Source organism: Triplophysa rosa, linkage group LG1 (genome assembly GCF_024868665.1).
Source record: "Triplophysa rosa linkage group LG1, Trosa_1v2, whole genome shotgun sequence".
In the NCBI taxonomy this organism is placed as follows: Eukaryota; Metazoa; Chordata; class Actinopteri; order Cypriniformes; family Nemacheilidae; genus Triplophysa; species Triplophysa rosa.
Window position 1 is genome coordinate 357,057 of NC_079890.1, and position 20,343 is coordinate 377,399.

Genomic DNA, 20,343 nt, shown 5'->3' on the forward strand with positions numbered 1-20,343 from the left:
CTCTCTCTCGCCCTCTCTCTCTCGCGCTCTCTCGCTATCTCTCGCTCTCTCTCTCTCGCGCTCTCTCGCTATCTCTCGCTCTCTCCTTCTCTCGCTCTCTCGCTCTCTCGCCCTCTCTCTCTCGCGTGCTCTCTCTCGCCCTCTCTCTCTCTCTCTCTCTCTCTCTCTCTCTCTCTCTCTCTCTCTCTCTCTCTCTCTCTCTCTCTCTCTCTCTCTCTCTCTCTCTCTCTCTCTCTCTCTCTCTCTCTTTCTCTCTCTCTCTCTCCTCTCTCTCTCTCTCTCTCTCTCTCTCTCTCTCTCTCTCCTCTCTCTCTCTCTCTCTCTCTCTCTCTCTCTCTCTCTCTCTCTCTCTCTCTCTCTCTCTCTCTCTCTCTCTCTCTCTCTCTCTCTCTCTCTCTCNTCTCTCTCTCTCTCTCTCTCTCTCTCTCTCTCTCTCTCTCTGCTCTCTCTCTCTCTCTCTCTCTCTCTCTCTCTCTCTCTCTCTCTCTCTCTCTCTTTCTCTCTCTCTCTCTCTCTCTCTCTCTCTCTCNTCTCTCTCTCTCTCTCTCTCTCTCTCTCTCTCTCTCCTCTCTCTCTCCTCTCTCTCTCTCTCTCTCTCTCTCTCTCTCTCTCTCTCTCTGTCTCTGTCTCTCTCTCTATCTTTCTGGGCATGACGGCCTATATTATACAATTCTACAATCAGGCATAGGTGGAAAAGCTTATGACATCATTAAATCTATGTACACAGAAAACAAATGCGGAGTTAAAATTGGCGATAAAAGAACAGAATTTTTCTCTCAGGGGGCGGAGTAAGACAGGGATGCAACTTGAGTCCAACTCTGTTTAACTTCTATATCAATGAGTTAGCCGTGTTACTGGAACAATCTGCAACAGCCGGTCTCACGCTAAACAACTCCGAGGTGAAATGTCTTCTGTATGCTGATGATCTGGTGCTGCTGTCAGACACCGCCGAAGGTCTACAGCAACACCTACACCTGCTGGAGAAATACTGTCAAAACTGGGCCCTGACAGTCAAACTGGCCCGTTCTTCGTACCTCGCTAACTCAGTTAACTGGATTTGATTGTTGACGATTTCGCATGATCTTGGATTGTTCGGTTCTTCGACGCTCATCCTGGACTTGGTGTTTTAGCAACAGGTCCGTTAGCTTAAACCAGGCTTATTTCATGTAAACAGGATTAGATCGCAGTCATGATGCAGTCAAATCGGCTTCATTCATACAAAAGCAACTTGTTGTACAAGGTACATGATTAATAGAACGAGCTTTGCGAATTTAACATGTAATTAACGCAATGTTTTGCTTTTGTAATATAATATATTTAGAACAATTTTTGTGAAAAGTCTTCTGTGAGGACCGAAATAAATGAATGAATAAATAAAATATTGTTTTTTTTTTCTTGTAAAGGAGATATTCGCATATAAAAAAGAGATATAAAAGCTCAGACAGTGCATATGATATGGGGGATTTATAAAAAATGCAGTCGTCTTTGCCATTTGCAAATTTGTGGTATTTCAAATTTCTTAATTAATATGATATAAGGGAACTAAAGATTCTGCAGTCATGATCATGTCAATGAGCATTATGTGTCTTGATTGATGTCGTAGACTGCATCATAGGCCTCTGAGGCCTCGTGTTATTTTCTGAAAATAAATTATGATATTTGCAGGTAATATTCATTTTAATATTAGTAATAGTATTAAGCAAAAAGTAATTGAATCAATAAGGAAGCTGACTGATTAATCTCTTAGATGGTGTGTGACCTAATGTACACCTACAGTATCACCAGCACTGAAGCAGAATGAGCTGAACCTGCACGAGTCAACAATCTTCAGTCACATATATGATGAAGACACCATTCCCTGACCCAAACCTGTTACACTGCAGCCCTAGACAGGTCAGGATCATGAAATGACCTTTGGGCAACTGACAGGAATGAAGGATTTCAGTGTCTCAGACGTGCCTGACAGGGCCTGTACTGTGTCATGTGCTACACTACACACATCATCAGAAAACAGAGGAGACCTGTGAGGGAGGTACAGCCTAATGATGATCTCTAAACCACTACAGACTGAGCTTCATGAGATATCACTTTTGCTATACAGTTTTTTATTATTCTTATATAAAAAGCAACACAAACATGCATTATGCCCACATGCATTTTACTTTTAATCTCCGTGGATAATAGGGAGGCATCAGTGTCATCTTTTACCTGCAATAAGAGATGATAGGTCCGTAAACAATATAGAAATAGTTACTTAGATCTCCAATCTTTTTCAAATGAAATCTCCAGTTTAAGGTTTGTGTTCTTTATATTGTCAAGGTCAATGTTTTGAAGTTCTGGCTTTTGAATTTGCATATATCCAACCGTTAAAAGACTTTAAAAAGTTTACACATGGATGTGCCTTGTGCCTTTTGTGGAGTGAAATAAAAAATTCACAATACATTAAAAGCAATAAAGTAGCACAACAAAACCATATTTTACACTATCTATACCACTTTTCTGTGCAGACTCAGCAGATGTAAAAGCCTTTCAGATGATGTGAACTCCTGCAACTGCGTTAATCCAATTTAAGAAATGTTATTGAAACGGACAGTCCTCCAGACACTTTCCTCAGTATCCCATGCAGTGAACACTAATGGGTATGAAACACTTTATTTTGTGGGGAAAACACCATCTCATTGCAATTAACCATTAAAAAAGATCATTTATAAAAAAAGAACAAAAAGTTAATTTATCAAAATATACAACTTCAGTTTACAACTGCATCAAAATGTAATACATATCTCTTAAAGTAATCTGTCTGTGCATCGTTTGAAGTGTTCCTGACATTTTAATAAGGTTTTAAAATTTGTCATAATCTTTAAGCAGCGGTAAAAAAACTATGGATGTAACTACGTCTTTTGACGTAACAACCAGCCAATAGCAGCGCTGCTGATCACTAGTTCTTCTACCGATATATGCTGCCTTTCCAATTAAATCCAGATATACTAATCATACACAAGAGGTGCGTTCGAAGAACTGAATTATCCAGATCACGATTAGCGGGATTAGGTCATCTCGGATATTTCATTTGATCTTGGATGTAGTAAGCGATGTACGAAGAACGGGCCCCAGAACTCTGACTCAAGCAGCAGGTCACCGACATCACCTGGTTTCCTAGGCAACAGTGACTGTCACTTCACTGCCCACGCTGATGTGGAGTGATGTTGTTCTGTAGACAGTTTTACATGTTTCACTGTTGATTCATTTAATGAAAACTCTTCAGACACATTCACAGTTCTGAACATCTATCAAGAGTTTATCAAAACAAATCTTCAGATAAAACAGCTCTTTCATTCTGTCACAGCATGTGTGTGTGTCCTCACAAATATTTACCTCATCGCAGGATCAAGGACATGGTATGATGACGGGAACAGAGTGTCCAGTGAAATGAAAAGCACAACTCTTGCTCCAAAGCTCTTTATCTGAGGTCAGCGTGCCTTCATTTTTCACTTGTTTACAATGGAAGCACCACGCTTTAACATGTTTTATGGCACACTCAGCACGGGGCCGTCACTCTTTCACATTCATTTTGTTTTTGTTTTCTTTCTGGTCGCAGAAAGTTGAAAATTGCTGGAATGAGGGGCGGGACAAATACCACACAACCAACCGGCACATTCACATGTACTGTATGTGTAAAATGATTGAAAAACAGTATTTCTTTCTGTATCAGATGATATATTTCACTGAAATCATGAAACTTAAAATATTTCTCAACAATTAATTAAAAGCTTAAGAACGAATGTTTCATTATTTGTTTATTTGAACAATGTTGAATGAGAAAAACATTGCTTTTTTGTGTGTCGCAATTTAAAAACAAGTTATAATTAGGGTGGGCGGCCTATATCAACAAACAAGATACATTATATCATGTTTTTTGTTTATAAAACAAACCAATGTTTGTAAAAGAAAAAGCAAAAAGAAAGCAATGGACAAAAAGTACAGAACAAGCTACAGAACACATTTGATCTCGCGCAGAGCGAACAAAAAAAGACTGCCCATATTAGCTCATTTATAGAACATACACAGGCCAAACACTCGAGTGATTGTGATGTTAAGATTATTTTACATGTTCTTGTCGAGGAATTGGAAGCATTATGCTCAGATGAAAGTCGGCTCAATGTTTGTGAACAATAACTCCGTCTGCGGAGTCTGCGCAAACTCTGCAAGGACACACAGATAACAGTGCTAAGCGATCATGTTTATTCAAGTGCTTTTTTGAGCATGAGACATTCTCATCTCAGTTTTCATCAAATAACATCAATCCGTCTTTCATGCATTTTAAATATGAAAATATTGTGATTTACAATTTAGCAATTGTTATCATAACTGTATGTAGCTTTAGATCATTATCTACAGTTCCGTTTAATGTCTGCATTCTGCGCTTCCGTCTGCGTTTTCTGCATCGCGGCAATAAGAACCCAATACAGTATGGTTACGCATGGCTCCAGTGAAATTATTATTATGACATAAACCTGCCCGTTTCCCTCCTTCAAAACACCCCCACAACTCGTCTGTAAAGTGGTCGTTTCTCAGCGCGCTGCCATTGGCACAAAGGAAACGCATGCTAGAACATTTCGTTCCTGATACACTTTTAAAAACGATTCATAATTCTTTTTTCAAACATATTGTTTTAGTATGTTATTTAAAATGTCTTTAAACTGTTGTTTTCAGTGTCGATTAGTAGGAGCTGTACCGTTTAAACGACTAGTCTTGCACATCCCTAGTGTTTTCACAAACTCGTACTGTAGTACTGTGGTGATGTGTTAAGAGTTTAATAAGTGTTAAACACTCATCTTGAAATGTAAGAAATAAATCCTACATCATAAGCTCTAGAACAGTATGAACAGGGAGTAAATCTGGAAAGCTCAAGTGTCAACATCTCATCATTACACCGCAGTTTTGGACCATGAGGCTGTGCACACACACACACACACACACACACACACACACACACACACGCGCACGCACATGTCTGGTTTACTATCTCCGTTCTATCCCCTACCCCTAACCCTATCCCTAAACCTAAAGATCATAGAACACTTTTTGCATTTTTAGATTTTAAAAAAATATTGTTCTGTACCATTTATAAGCTTTTGTGCCCATGAGGACCTCAATTTTGGTCCCCACAGTGACACGAGTCCCCATGTGTTGGTGTGCATTCAGGTTTAGGTCCCCACCGGGATATACAAACATGAACACACACACACACACCAATCTAATGAACAGATGAAGAGAACATAATTGAGTTAATGAATGTCATAAGAAAAATGACTGCACCTGGAGGACGGCCACTGTAAAATAAAATGATGTTTGTGTTTATTAAAAGAAACAAATAGAGAACCAGTGCCCCCCCCCCACACACACACACATTAGCAGGTTAATCAATGTTAATATATGTCAAGAGACTCATGAACACCGACGTCAGCAATTCACATCAAGAGTTCATCTCTCTTTCTGTTGTTTTGGAGAGGCAAACAACAAGAGAAAAGCAGAAAACAGAAGAACTGGACACACACACACAGAGAGAGAGAGAGAGAGAGAGAGAGATTGAAGAATTGGCTTCCATATGATTCTTTCCCTCATTCTCTCCCTCTCTTTCTCGCTTGGACGTTTTTTCTTAGCCTACAGTCTTCACACTTAGATTTCTGTCATTTATCAACCTGACACCAGCTCTCTCTCTCTCTCTCTCTCCAACAGATGAGTCTCATTCTGTGTCTTCAGACACACAAACCTCTTCCAACGTATAACGTAGAGCTGAAGGAAAACACGTCTAACACACACACACGCACGCACGTGTGCGCTGAAGAACGGCCGTGTCGGTTCAGGAGTTTCACAGATGGCAGAGGAAGTGACTGTGAGATGCCACAGTGGGACACACACATAATACACGGAGCTGCCAGAAGGAAGCGTGTGCGTGTGTGAGCAGCGTTTCAGCACAATATCCTGTGTTTTATTCACTTATTACCTGCAGTCCTGTTAAAGCTGTGCTGTCTGTACACAATGTGTTTTTACATCAAATCACTGTCACTTCTCTACAGAATCAACACAACAGACTACAACATATTATCTAGCGATGGGTACCCAAACCTGGCATTAAAAGGGCCCCGGGGCAAAATTATGAAAGACCGGAGCATCCATAAGCTCCGCCCTTATCGGTTCTGCTTTCGGTCCTCAGGAAAAAAAACATGATGTGTTATTGCTACATTAACGTTATCTTGCACAATTTATCTCAACAATAGTTTCAAATTTGCAATAACACCAAGAATTTAGTCTTCGGCGCATGCATATTCGTTATTCCCAGTAGATCAACACGTCACGTGTCGCACAGAAAAAAGAAATATAAATCATAAAAATAAATCAGCCTACATTCATTATTACACTGAGAACTGAAATAATTCAGTGAAGTATACACAAAATAATCATGCACAAATACATAACTATTTAGAGTAAAATTCAATTACCCTTATAAAGATTGTGAAATGTTTTTAAAGATGCAGCAAACCAACCCACTCCTTCTGATTCTGCTGGTCCATACCCAAGAAGACATATCTTTATTTCAAAAAAGTACCAATCAGAATGCCATTAAAGTACCGGACCGATAAGCAGTATCGATAAGAGTAGTAATAACGTTAAAATCTTGACCATACCCATCCCTAATATTAACACAACTGAACATCACAGTCGGGGCTTTGGGGCGGTCTTTAGGGCTGTGGGGTGGTCTGTGTGACTGCTGGGTGGTCTTTGAGCAGTCTGTAAGATTGTGGGCGGTCTTAAGGTCTGTGGGCCAGTCTGTGGGATTGTGGGCGGTCTTTAGGTCTGTGGGGCAGTCTGTAGGATTGTGGGCGGTGTTTAGGTCTGTGGGGCAGTCTTTGAGCTGTCTTTAGGTCTGTGGGGCGGTCTTTGAGCTGTCTGTAGGATTGTGGGCGGTCTTTAGGTCTGTGGGGCGGTCTTTGAGCTGTCTGTAGGATTGTGGGCGGTCTTTAGGTCTGTGGGGCAGTCTTTGAGCTGTCTGTAGGATTGTGGGCAGTCTTTAGGTCTGTGGGGCAGTCTTTAAGCTGTCTGTAGGATTGTGGGTGGTCTTTAGGTCTGTGGGGCAGTCTTTAATGGCAAGCTCACACTACGTGACTTTTGGCTGGATTTAGCTGTCGCGGTCTTCCAAGGTCTGCGACAAAACCTTTAGATCGTGACCAAATCGGTGCTCTTAAGTATACTTGTTAAGTATAAGCAGGTGTGCAACGTGATCTGGACCTGTCTCGAGCCATGTGGAACTAATCCAGCCAATCACAGTGCAGATGATATAAACGGAGGAAGGAAGATAAAATTAAACATATTTTCGCTGATGGTCGGGACCGCCTCTTCACCGAATGTTTTGTGGTGTGTGCACCTCGTCAGCGGTGTGTTATGTAGTATGCGCGCAGCTATGACAAGACGACGACAGATGAGAAGGAAGTTTGTTGCGTAGTGTAAGCGCCGTAGCAATTCAAGTTGTCTCACAGTCCTGTAGTGTCAGCTCGGTTTAAGATAGGATTGTGGGCGGTCTTTAGGTCTGTGGGGCAGTCATGGGTGGTCCATCCGAGGTTAAGATTCTGATTCACATGAAGTCATATCTTAGTTGTGTCATGCATAGAAGCACAGCTCGAGTCATGTGATCCACAAAAACAGCTCAATCCTACGGTTCAGGTGTCACATATTCGTCTGTGTCATGTGGTGGGGAGTGGTGGGGGGCTAATTCAGCAAACATTCAGCGTTACGTGAGTGGACAGCTTTGGCTTCTAGGAAATGTAGATATTTTACAGGTATTTTCCATCTCATCTGCGATGTGACATCTGTGTCTCAGTATGATTAACGTCCCTTTAAAGTCACGCAGTTGGAAATCATTGAAACGCTGGAGCTTCTTTTATTGTGATGTCACAGATGATGAAGAAGCCCTGGTGTATTGAGTTTGCTCTGCTCAAATGTCACGAGAGTGTTTAAGTTGCGATTATAAATCTATATCAAACAGAGAGAGGCCAATTTAATTACTGTCTCATCAATACAGCTTGGATGTAGTACAAAAGGAATTTAGACGCCGTGTGTATGTGTGTGCGCGAGAGCGTTTCGACAGCCATCGCCATGGCGACCTCCCGGTGGGCCGTAACGGTGTGAATGCCTCCGTCTCCGCCCGGACGGTCACGCGTGAACAGACGCAAGAGTTTAGCCAATTAAATCTGGTAATAAGCGACAGCAGTTCAGGAGCTGTGAAATTACTGCTGTTCTCATTGGAAGCTGAAGAAAAGAGTCGCATTATTGATCCCGTCTTCTGATTTCTTTCTTTATTGTTTTATTTGGATGTCAAGCGAGCAGGTCCCTGAACACAGTCAAGAGTTCATGGCTGTTAGCGACTGAACAAACCATCAATGCCATTAATAAATTCATTACTATACACATTTATAATCACGTGATGGAAAATATATGAAATAAAAAAATGTAAAACAGAATCACTTTTACTCTATTGTACATGTAAATATTTCAACACTGAACTAGTGTTTGTGTGTAAATAATGATGAAGAGTTCATTAACTGCAGTCGTGTTCATCATGAATATTCATAAGTCATCAAACAGAGAGGACAATTCATGAACATGCGGGTGATAATGACTTTACTCGTCTAACAGACTCTGGAGAATTGTCCAATGACGTGTCACTTGACGTTTGATGGACGAGATGTAACGTGACATCGATCCCATAATGCATCAGAACAAAAGCTGACCAATCACCGTTGTTGAACACATTTTTTTGTTGACATCACATGATGTACACTTACAAAATAAACTGCAATAAGAGACTTCCAAACTAAACATTAGACGTCTGTCTTGACGCTTTAACTTCAAACCGTTATGAATTTAACACATCTCATGTCAACAAATCCATACCCTCAAATCTGATCGGTTCTTGAATGTCATGTGACTACATACAGCTGCCGACAAAAATTAAGAGGCCATTTCAAAATTGTCTGAATTTACTATTTATGTAAAATGATCATTTTGTGTGTCATTCTGTGAACCACTCACAATATTTCAACCAAATTTCTAAGAAAAATATTGTTTCTACTTGCATTTATTTGAAAACCGGAGAAACAGGTGAAAATAACAGAGAAGACGCTCTGTATTTTTCTCAAATACAGCAAAGAAAACAAGTTCATATTCACGTTTAAGCAATACAAAAGTCATATTTCTACATGCATTTAGAACAAGTTCAGAAATGATGTTTTATGTGATAATCTGGATTTTTCTCAGTTTTCATGCGTCTCGTCAGTCGTTCACATCGCTGCAGGTTGACTTTATGTCACTCCTGAGGTTTGATCTGGACTGGAATGGCCACCATACATCTAGACATTTGGAATGGTCTCTGCAGCTGTATATGCTTGATGTTATTCGACTTTGTGTTTGCTTTATTTCTCTCTTATGTTAATGACGGTTCACACGTGTCTGTAAGAGATCTGCAGTGTGTGTGTGTGTTTTCTGATGTTTCTGACACAACACGCATCAGCATTACACCTCTAGAGGAACACAGCGTGAATGTGTGTTTCATGTAGATGAAATGGTCATATATGTGAATGAATCTCAGAGATGTTGACGTTTATAGCGGCTGCACAACACCAGACGTGAAGCATGTGCAAATACTGTCCTGACAACAATCTCATAACGAAACTGATGACAGAAACCCACAGCTGTGATCTGTATTAACATTTACATCTGACACCTAAATGAATCTCAATATGTGCTGATACAGAGAATTCATGACATTATTGTGAAGGATAAAAACATTGAATAGACTGGAGCTGTGCAATTCATCCTATTTTAATCAATGATTTCTAAATCTGTCCAATGATTCTCACCGAACATAGACATGTATACAACTTTTAAAAAACTGCAATAATATCATTTATTCTACAGCTATTTATTCTAGATTTTCCGTATATTTTCTTTTTCAACTCAACTCAACTCAACTTTATTTATATAGCGCTTTTACAATTTTCATTGTTACAAAGCAGCTGTACATGAGACAGATTTCAAAACGACATCTTTCTATATGCATGTAAAGCTGCTTTGCAAAGCGCCATAGAAGTCAAATAAAATTGAATTAAATGTGTTTAAAGAGCTGCACTATAAACGCACATCAAAGATTCGTCTCAACACTGCCTGCTTATCTCACGTTTAGAGTGACATGTTATTTATTCAAACCAAATCATATTATATATAACATAAACATGGATTATATATTTGTGTTTTTTTTCCATAAAATCACTTGTTTCTGTTTGATTTCATGTCTACTGTTTGTTTTGTGGATTGTTTCACAGAGAGACGGTGTGTGTGTGTGTGTGTGTGTGTGTGTGAAGTGAGTCGTACCCTCGGCGTTGCTGAGCAGGATGATGGCGGTGAGCAGTAGTATCGTCGAGTGTCTGATGGAGGGTAACGCTACACAAACGTTTGGCACCGGCATGATGTTACGACTCGCCCACTGAGTGTGCCAGCTCACAACACTCCTGCAACGCTCTCACAACCTGCAGAGAGACACAAACACACAACCAATGACATCACACCGTCAATATTATCATTCACTGAAGAACACGCACAAAATTCAGACTGTAGTTTTACACATCACAATTTGTATATAAATGATGCATTTCATTTATATAAACGACATAATTTACAGAAATAATACTGAGAGTTTTAATGATCTACAGTATTTAAAATGCAAGCATGAGATTATATATTATTAATAATAATATTACTGGCTCATCTGGCATGAATAAAGCAGCAGAAATAAAACTGATGTGTTGAGCCCTGCCGCTCCAGATTGCGCCTAAAACACTCGCGTTTGCAACCAAAAATATTCATTTGCATCTGCGAGTGATATTTTTGAGGAAGTCGCCACTAGCGCCAATCTAAATTTACGATTAATTTTTTTAATTGACCCACACAAGTGCCGCACTTGCGTTTTCTCCACGCTCAGTGCCAGCCCAGCGCTCTCTGTTTTCTCCACGCTCAGCGTCACCGGTGTGTTCTCTAAATGTCCCTCCAGGCTCTCAAGTCTCCTGCATTCACCGTGAGACACACTCATTTCAGCCATTCATACGCTCTCACGCCACACCTTGCATTTCTCACGCTGAGGAGTAAGAGACAACGTCTCCCGCATTATACAGTCCATGGACGAGGCAAAATAAATGTGAAGATGAACCAAAGTTGTGCGTTACAACATTACGTTCACGTCCAAATCATTTTTTCTGTTTTACCACCAATCACAGACAGCGCAAGAACATAATGACCAATCAGAAGTTTAGATGAGCCACCGTTTTGTTGCAAAAACCACAGAGTGCAGATACACAGATACAGCTTCATTCATTATAACACAAGATTATAAATGATGTCACTCGCTGTCAGTGATATTCCATTGTGTTATGGTCTCTGTGTACTGTAGTTGCTGTTTCTGTGATCTGGATGCTCCTGTCACCAAAACAAATCCTTGTATGTGCAAACATACTTGGCAATAAAGCTCTTTCTGATTCTGATGTATTACACTTGTTTTCTGTTTATTCCCAGTTTAAATAAATGTTTAGGCAGTTTAGGCACATTTTGGCAGTGCGTGTGTGCGTGGAGCATTTTAAAGTGTCAGAGAAAGACACAGCAAGGGACTTGCCCAGTAGTGACCGATTGCAGAACAGCAGAACCACACGTCACAGCAGCGCTATGGCGGCAGTCTCATGCCGGAAGTGGGTGGAGTCACAGTCTCAGATCGAAAGTAGTGAGACGTAAACGAATGTCACGGCAGAGAAAGGGTACACGGTTGTAAAAGTTGTCTTCGGTTGTTATTGGATTATCTGACACTGAACGAGGAAGACCAGAAGAAGCCCTTCGCAGCTTTCACATGCAGAAACGAATGACTCTGCTGGCCAGAGAGCCTTTCAGGTTTCGCTTTGAATGTAAGGGTGATAACGGACATTTTCCTTAATGAGCGTCTGGATAAAACATGCCTCAGGATTAATTGCATGTTTTAAGAATTTTTATATTTTAGGTTACCGTTTAATCTAATTTAGTTAGGTTTCATTTTTGATTATCATTGTGTTCCTTCTGTGCAAAAGCTTTTGTTTGATTTTGTAATGTTAGTTTATGATGTGTAGTGTATAGCACATGTACTGTATGTACTATGAAAAATTGGTTAATACTTAAATGATTGTTAAGTAAAAATAAATTAAAATGTTATATTGCTCAAAATGTTGTTTGTTTTAGCATTGCACTTAATTTATGCTGGTCATCTTTTAAGACACACAATAAAAATATGAATACACTTTAGTTTTTAGCTGTTAACAATAGGACACATTTCTCAGAGAGTGTAATTTCTCAGAAGCTTGCGGATGTATGAGGAGTAGACAGGAAAATCATGTTTCTCAGTCTGTGTTATTAGGTACAGCTTGTCCACTTGGTACGGTAATCTCTCGGTAAAGTCCTACTGTATATTGTTGGAAGTACTTCAAAGATTATTGGACAGAATGACTACCCAAGTATTCAAGCTCTACGAGCTATGTACATTGAACGAGGCCAAAATAATTTTGAATGACCCGTCTCATGTACAGTGAACTCTTACCCTCTGGAAGAAGATTTATAACATCTCGTTACAAACAAAACAGATTTAAGAACTCCTTTGTGCCAACATCAACCAGACCGCTGAACATGGAACATCTATTTTTATGAGTATGTTTTATCATGTGTGTGTTTATGTATTATTGTATCAGGTCGGAGTAAAGCTATTGCTATTGAAGTCCACTGCAAGTGTTCTTACTAAGGACAATAAAGTATATTTCATTCATTTCATTTCATTATTAACATTTTTGTTGAAGCATTATATGTATAATACACGCCCACACATGCACATAAATATATATATATATATATATACAGTATATACACACGTATACGTCTTTTCAATTAAAACCTTTTAATTAAATACTGACTTGACACTAGTAGCTTACAATTTTGAAACGCTCCGCAACGCTAAGTAGCTTGTTAACGTTTGCTCCGCCCACTTCCACCATGAGACTGATGCCATGGCGCTGCTGCCTTGTGACTGCTGTGATGCATGTTCTGCTGTTCTGCAATCAGAGGTATCTTGACTTGCCGCACGGAAGTAGATTTCCGAATGAAAGCGTCTTTACCGGTCGGTAACTTTACTTCAGACGGAAGCGGGCTGTCTGACAGTAGCCCCGCCGCTCGCGACATCCTGTGACATCATACAGTGGTCGCGTGCACACAGTCCCCTGTACTAAACAACCTGTCAAAGTATGTTCTGTGCACCTTCTGAGAGAACAGTCATCTTTTGTGGGCGGAGTTTGGAAGAGAGACATCAGTCAGAATTGCTTGCATTGGATGTTTTTGTTTTTCTTTAAATCTTTTTGCAATGTAGCCTATAATAATCCAACAGTTTCAGTTTAGTCGTATTTTTATTTTATAGGCCTAATGTGGAATGACAGTTTTTAATGAAGTGTTTTGTTGTAGGGGTACAGAGTAACTTACATAACATTCTTTTAGCAGTCAGTTATAGGACTAATTAATATAGGCTATTCATGAAGGGAGAGGGCTCAATTTTTTGTTTGAATTTATTTTGTTTTGCACAATTTATATTAAGTTGTATTGTATTTTATTGAAAAGCAAGACAATTATAAAAAGCACATTTCGACTATTCAGTTTGCGCAATAGTGAAAAAAATAGCTTAATAAATAGAAGAAATGCAAAGAATGCATGTTCGGTGTTCGGTATTATTCGGTCTTCGGCCAAATGTTTCACATCATGTTCGGCTTCGGCCAAGAATTTTCGTTTCGGTGCATCCCTAAATTGATGCAGTCAAAACAGCAACATTTCAGTAATGTTTTACACACACACAGCTTGACATACGTGCTCAGGGCAACTTCAGCGATCCTGCTGTACAGTATCTACATTAAGCACTGCTGTTCAGTTGCTTTGTTTGGGACCTATTTTTTAAACATTTCTTTTTGAAATATATAATATCTTTAATCAGATTTACCACTTTATAATTTCTATTTGTGCTGGTCAATCATGAACAATAGGAAAGACTGAACAGGCAGAGAATTAGCTTTTGATCAAACATAAGATCTCCGTCACTGACAAGTATACACACTCAACGTGAGCGCATTACTACATGCTGTTGGCTGTAATGGATTTGAATGAGCCCGAGGACAAACAATGTGATATTTAAGACGTTTAAAACTAAACTAACAGCAGAGGAGTCCAGGAAACGCCATTACTCGTCAAAGCGCTGGATCATTTCAAATCCGTTCACAGCAAGAACCAACAACAGGCGATTGCACTTGTGAGGCTTTACTAATATATGACTTTTATTAGTTTAAACAGTCTCTACTTCACATCAATCAGTCACAAAGCTTCTCTGGCTCCTTTTACATGAGTAGAACCAAATCTGCCGTCATCTGCATTTAAATGCATGGAAACACTGCTTTTGAAGACTATTTCAACACATTTACATTTGTGTACAAATTTAGTCCATGGCAATGTCAATGGTGTAATGTGATCGCATTTACAACTATTCCACAGAATTCTGAAGATTTTCCAGAAGTTTAGCACAGAATTAACAAAAAGTCTGCAGATTCCATACGGCCCCGCTTATGAGGAAAAACAGACTTCATGAGAGCAAAACATACTGTATGAGAGGAGAGACAAGCACACAACAGATGAACTGAAAGTACCTGATTTAAAAAGTTTAGTTCATGTTGTGTGGCTCTTAAAAAAACAATGTGGGACCTTTTTTTCTTCATAGATGTTTTTGGTCTGAAGCCCTGTGAGGAATGAAATGATGGGTTTCTATCACATGTGTGGTGTGTGTGTTCATCAGCCCTGAGATGCTCCATCTCCAAAATAACATGTGCCACACATTTCAATGTTCTTCTTTAAAGTGCTATGAAAGAAGTCAAACAGTCAACAGCACAAGAGAAACATTTCTCCAGATAACTCTCCATTTGTGTTTTCATACACATGATGATGTAGATTCATGTGTTTAAGAGATCTGATTTTTACCCGTGATTATGGCTTTATCATCTTAACTGATGCAGAATCAGCACATTCTCTCTTAATGATGATGAATATTACTGAAGACGCATCAGCGTTAAATAATAACTCATATATTCTATGTAAACAAGGAATTCAATTCATTATTAATTCATTATAATTATGTAAATCAAGCACGTGTGGATAAACAGACAGTGTTAATGTTTGACTGGATGAAGTCTCAGTTTATTAAAGCTGCACACACACACACACACACACACACGTGTTGTGTTCACAGACGGAAGTGACTGTTGGCATGTGCTCCACACCAGCAGAGTGATGTCACACGAGCTGCCACGCTTTCTATTTCAGTCCCTCCATCCCGACACACACACACACACACACACGTGTTTTATACACTGTACAAACTGTACATTGAATCCTGTAACCGTCACTCTACCACTAAACACAACCACCACACAAACCCTTCTGTACAACACATAAACCTCATTTAGTTTGATTTATAATCAATTTCTTTGGTCATGAAGACCACTGACTGACACACACAATGAAGCTGAATCACACCTTTTCCACAATAAAAGATAAACCTGAACACACACACACACACACATATGGGCTGAGTGTGTTTCTCTCTAGAAATCTGACAGATAAGTAATGCCGCGTGTCGCCGGTGTTGGCAGGCCATTTGTAAATAAAGAAGAAAATGGCAGTGTGTTTTCTCTTCTTGTTACTCATCTGTCTAAACCTCATCCACACGCACACGCACTCACACACACGCGGACACACACACACACGCACACACACACACACACACACACACGACACATCACACTTACACACACGCACACACCAACACACTCACCACACCGGTCACACACACACGCGCACACAACACACACGGGCACACCACGGCACACACACACGGCACACACACACACACCGCAGACGCAAACGCACGCACACACACACACACACGAGAGAGAGAGATGAAAATCACATGAGATTTGTTCTATGCAAACAGTGTGTGTTGTGCATGTGTGTGTGTGTGTGTGGTGCGTGTGTGTGTGTGTGGTGTGGTAGTTGTGGGGTTGTGTGTGTGTGTGTGTGTGTGTGTGTGTTTAGCAATCCTCTCTTTATATGCACATGATGTGAATTATGATTGAACACTCAATAACTCTTATTATGGGATATTATTACTGTCATTTCTCTCAACATCAGATCTGCTGCTGCTCTGTGTTCTGTATCAACGACAATAACAGCTATTCTTCATGATTACATATATATATATATATATATATGAACATGTCTTCAGGTCATACAGTATGTTCTATGAAATAAATGTATTACTGTGACACATCAAATTATTCCTGTGACAATAAAAGCAACAATCTTTCTCATGACCACCACATACAAAAATAGTCTCGACTCGTCATGTATATTCAGGTTCTGTTCTGTTGTTCAGCCCCTGTTACAGTGATTGTGTACCAAAAAAAGAATGAAATTCTCTTTCTGTTAAACATCTGACAGTGTTGTGGCACTCAACACAAGAAAAGTTCATCTGAACTATACTGAAGTCAACCCTGTTACAGCTCAACATACACAAGATTCAAAGCCTTCTGTACACACAGTCCTTGCAGAAAACATTTTATTCAAGAAGATCTGAACTCTTCTAAACGAGTGTTTTACACAGTAACTCTACACACAACTACCAAATGATCAAACACACGCACACACGCGCGCACACACAAATGTCATGTGATTGATTTCATACATTGAGTTTTCAGACAACTTCTGCTTTCTGTTGTTCTATGTAATTCTGTTAAAGCACTACTCACTGCTCATGTTAAGTTCTAAACTCAAACCCATGAGGTCGTGCGTGTGTGTGTGTTCTCTTATTGGTGGCTTGTGGACGTGTTGTGATGTTGTATAATAGCTGCAGGAGCTTCAGAGCGCGACCTCTCCTCCATCTCACGGTGCGCAGGGATTTATCCTGCTCTGCTCTGCTGTTGGGTTTCAAGTAAAGCCGGTGGTGTACACGCTCCGCTCAAAGGCCATCCGTAATTAAAACGGCAAGTGTCTGCTATTATCTAAATGGTGATTATGTGCGATAGAGTCGCAGCTAAATGACATTAGAGAGAAGAACAGCAGGCCGTTCTCTTCATTTGATGTCATAAAACAATACCTGCAAACACACACATTAAACATCTGAAGGGTTCAAACCTGAGACGATCCTAAGACATTACATGTCTTATTTATTTCATATTTCATTGATATTCATATTTTATTGTATATGAACTGTATTCAATTAAAACTACTCAACAGTTCTTAATTCTTTGCGGAGGTCTGCCGGAAGACACGTTTGGGCCACGTTTGTTAATGTTGTTGCCGTCTATAGCAATGAAGAAACCCCAAGATAATCCAATAATACATGCCCATATTTCACATATACAGGGGTTTTCCGTCAAATGTCTGCCGCCTCAGACTCTCGCCCAAATTATGTTGTGAGTCTTCACAAGAAATGCTGCGTGCATTTAACAGACTGTCATTTGTAACTGCAGTTGCGACATTACGCCACAGTGGAGGCGCTGTTTCGTTATCAGCACACTGAGGCGCTAAAAAGAGTTGCAGAACAAGAGCTGGCTGTGTTTCACGGCTGTTTGTTTTGCATCCAAGTACGTTTAATCTCTTTAAATGTCTTAAATTAACATGACGTCCATCATTGTAATGTCTTTAGCGTGCAGTTGGATCGTTGAATCAGCGTATACTGTACACAGCGAGTTCGCCAGTATGAACGCACATTGCGTTCAGAACGACTCGCACACGAATGACTCATTTGAACCGATTCATTTAAACTATTGAACTTTTCAGTCACTAGCGAATATAAGAGATCATTGAATCATTTAAAGTGAACCGCAGAGAATGCAAGATGTGAATGAGCTTTGATCATTTAGTAAGACTGGTTAATTCAGTTGGCTATTATGGGCTGAAAAAGTTTTATTTGATTAAAAAATATTTCTGTTTGGTTGAATAAAAGTAATGTTTTATATAACTTAATAATTGTCATTTTATTAGAACTTTTAATATGTCAAAGTCACTTTGGTTAAAGGGCATGTATTTTGCAAAATTCACTTTTATAATGTGTTAAAACATTAATACGTGTCCACAGTGTCAGTGTAAACAAGCAGTCTAAACAGTTAAAAATGTGCTCACTCCTTTTTTAATAATTTGCGTAATTCAAAAACACTGTTGGTAAAAGCAAAGATTTGAATTCTGCCATTAATGTCGTCACTCAACGGCAAAGCCCGCCCAGCAGTGGTGACGATCTGCCCTATTTGCTGAGACACAGTCCCATGTGGGAAGTACAACAGTCGCCATCGTTAGATCGTCACTGGAGCGACACAATGTCTGCGCCACGGAGGCACTACAGTTGTTCTGTATTAGGATGTACCGACCAGCATAACTGTCTCCATAGACTCCCGCAAGCTGAGTTACAGAGAACAGCATGGTTACATTTCATTCATGAAGGCAATGTCCCGCTGAGAATCGGTAAAGTATTTCACGTTTCCGCCAATCATTTCACGCCGGACTGCTTCACGAATGAGGGCCAGTACAACGCTGGACTTTCAACGAGGTTGCTACTGAAACCGAGAGCAATACCAACACTTCGTGCCCAGTCCTCATATCCAGCAGAAGCAGTAACGTTAAGTATCACACCTCATATTGTTGCTGATTAGTCTTTCAAAATGGCCACTCTTAATGTGCTTGTTATGGCGCTATATTGATAATGTTGCTAACAATAGAAGTACAGCGTCTAACTGTATTTATTGACGCTGCCCTCACATGCTGTCGGGCTTATCGTAAACAATACATAAAGTAAGTGTGACAGTACATGATAGAACAACGTTGAAAGCGTAGTATAACTGTAGTGACGCTAAACTATACCTGCTCGACCTCCATGCAGCATTTATTCTCTGGCTCTGTAGACATATTACTGCAATTCCCACACGAGCACCTGCACAGCGATTTATACATGATCATGACGGACCATGCTAATGCTTATCGATCACTTGAAGAACGTTCATTTCACAATAACTGCAAAATTACAACTAACCATTCGGAAACGTCCTGTTCCATTCTTAAGGTTGTCACTTCTTCTTGTGTCTCTCCATCAGTGTCAGACTCCGGTTCGTACATATAGGGCTGAACACCACTAACAATTACTGACATTTTGATGTTTTGTTTTGGCCGGTACGCATCAGCACGAGTTCCTGAAACTCCGCCCTCCTCTGGAGAGGGGGCTGGGACAAAAAGCTCATTAACATTTAAAGAGATGCAAGCAAAATCGGTGTGTTTTTACACACACTCAAAAACAGGCAACTTCAGCATTCTATAATAAATGATCCGCTGGGTATTTTGAGCTAAAACTTCACATACACACTCTGGGGACACCAGAGACTTATTTCACATCTAGTAAAACCATTCGAACAACCTCTCCTTTAAGCCATTTAAAGGTACGGTAGGCCTTCGTGTGTGTACAAGATCAGGATGGCACCACCTCCGCCTCATTTTGAGCCAGGAAAAACCCTGCATATACCACTGTTTATTCCACCTTTTAAAAACTACTCATTACAAAAAAAGTAATAATAATCTGTCTGTTAAACTGCACGACGTCTTGTACACATCAGTCAGTCAGTCAATCAGTAAACCAGGTATCAATCAAATGAGAATGCACTCAAAAGACTTGTTCATTCATACACTTCTCATGCGGTATGGACACTGCAATAAACCCATGAATTCACTGGTTTTTGTATTGTGTTGAGTCTTTCACAACGCTTCTCTTAACACAACTAATGTATTTTGTGTCTTAGTGGAAACACTGACTGAACCTCGAGGAAACCTAACAGAGATCCAACAACCTGCAGCAGCTGCTGCTACATCAACACAAATCTGAGACCCACAGCATTAACTCATGTATTATCACACACACACACACACAGGTTGTGCGGCAGTGAGTATAGAGTGATGACAGATGATTCATCAGAGTGAGTTTCTACAGGACGGTCGGTCATTTGTTTGGATTTTCCTTCATGAGATTTTCTAACACAGCACAGTTTTGAAGAGGAGACGGCGTGTTAAGTGTTTGTGCGTCTGCACATGTAAATGTGTAACTCTAGAGTGCTGGACAAAAGTTCGGCTCGGTCGCAGGTGCTGCACATGTGGATGATTTCA

General features: G+C 40.0%; 1 protein-coding gene across 26 annotated transcripts in view; it reads right to left on the reverse strand.

Moving 5' to 3' along the window:
- ptprda (protein tyrosine phosphatase receptor type Da) overlaps positions 1 to 20,343 on the reverse strand; it is a 158,188-nt gene that overhangs the window by 73,278 nt on the left and 64,567 nt on the right. For all 26 annotated transcript variants that reach the window (XM_057344419.1, XM_057344236.1, XM_057344337.1 and 23 more), the window contains exon 3: positions 10,429 to 10,583. In XM_057344419.1, the coding sequence (XP_057200402.1) occupies positions 10,429 to 10,522 (94 nt within the window). In that variant the 5' untranslated portion in view covers positions 10,523 to 10,583. The remainder of the gene's footprint in view (positions 1 to 10,428; positions 10,584 to 20,343) is intronic.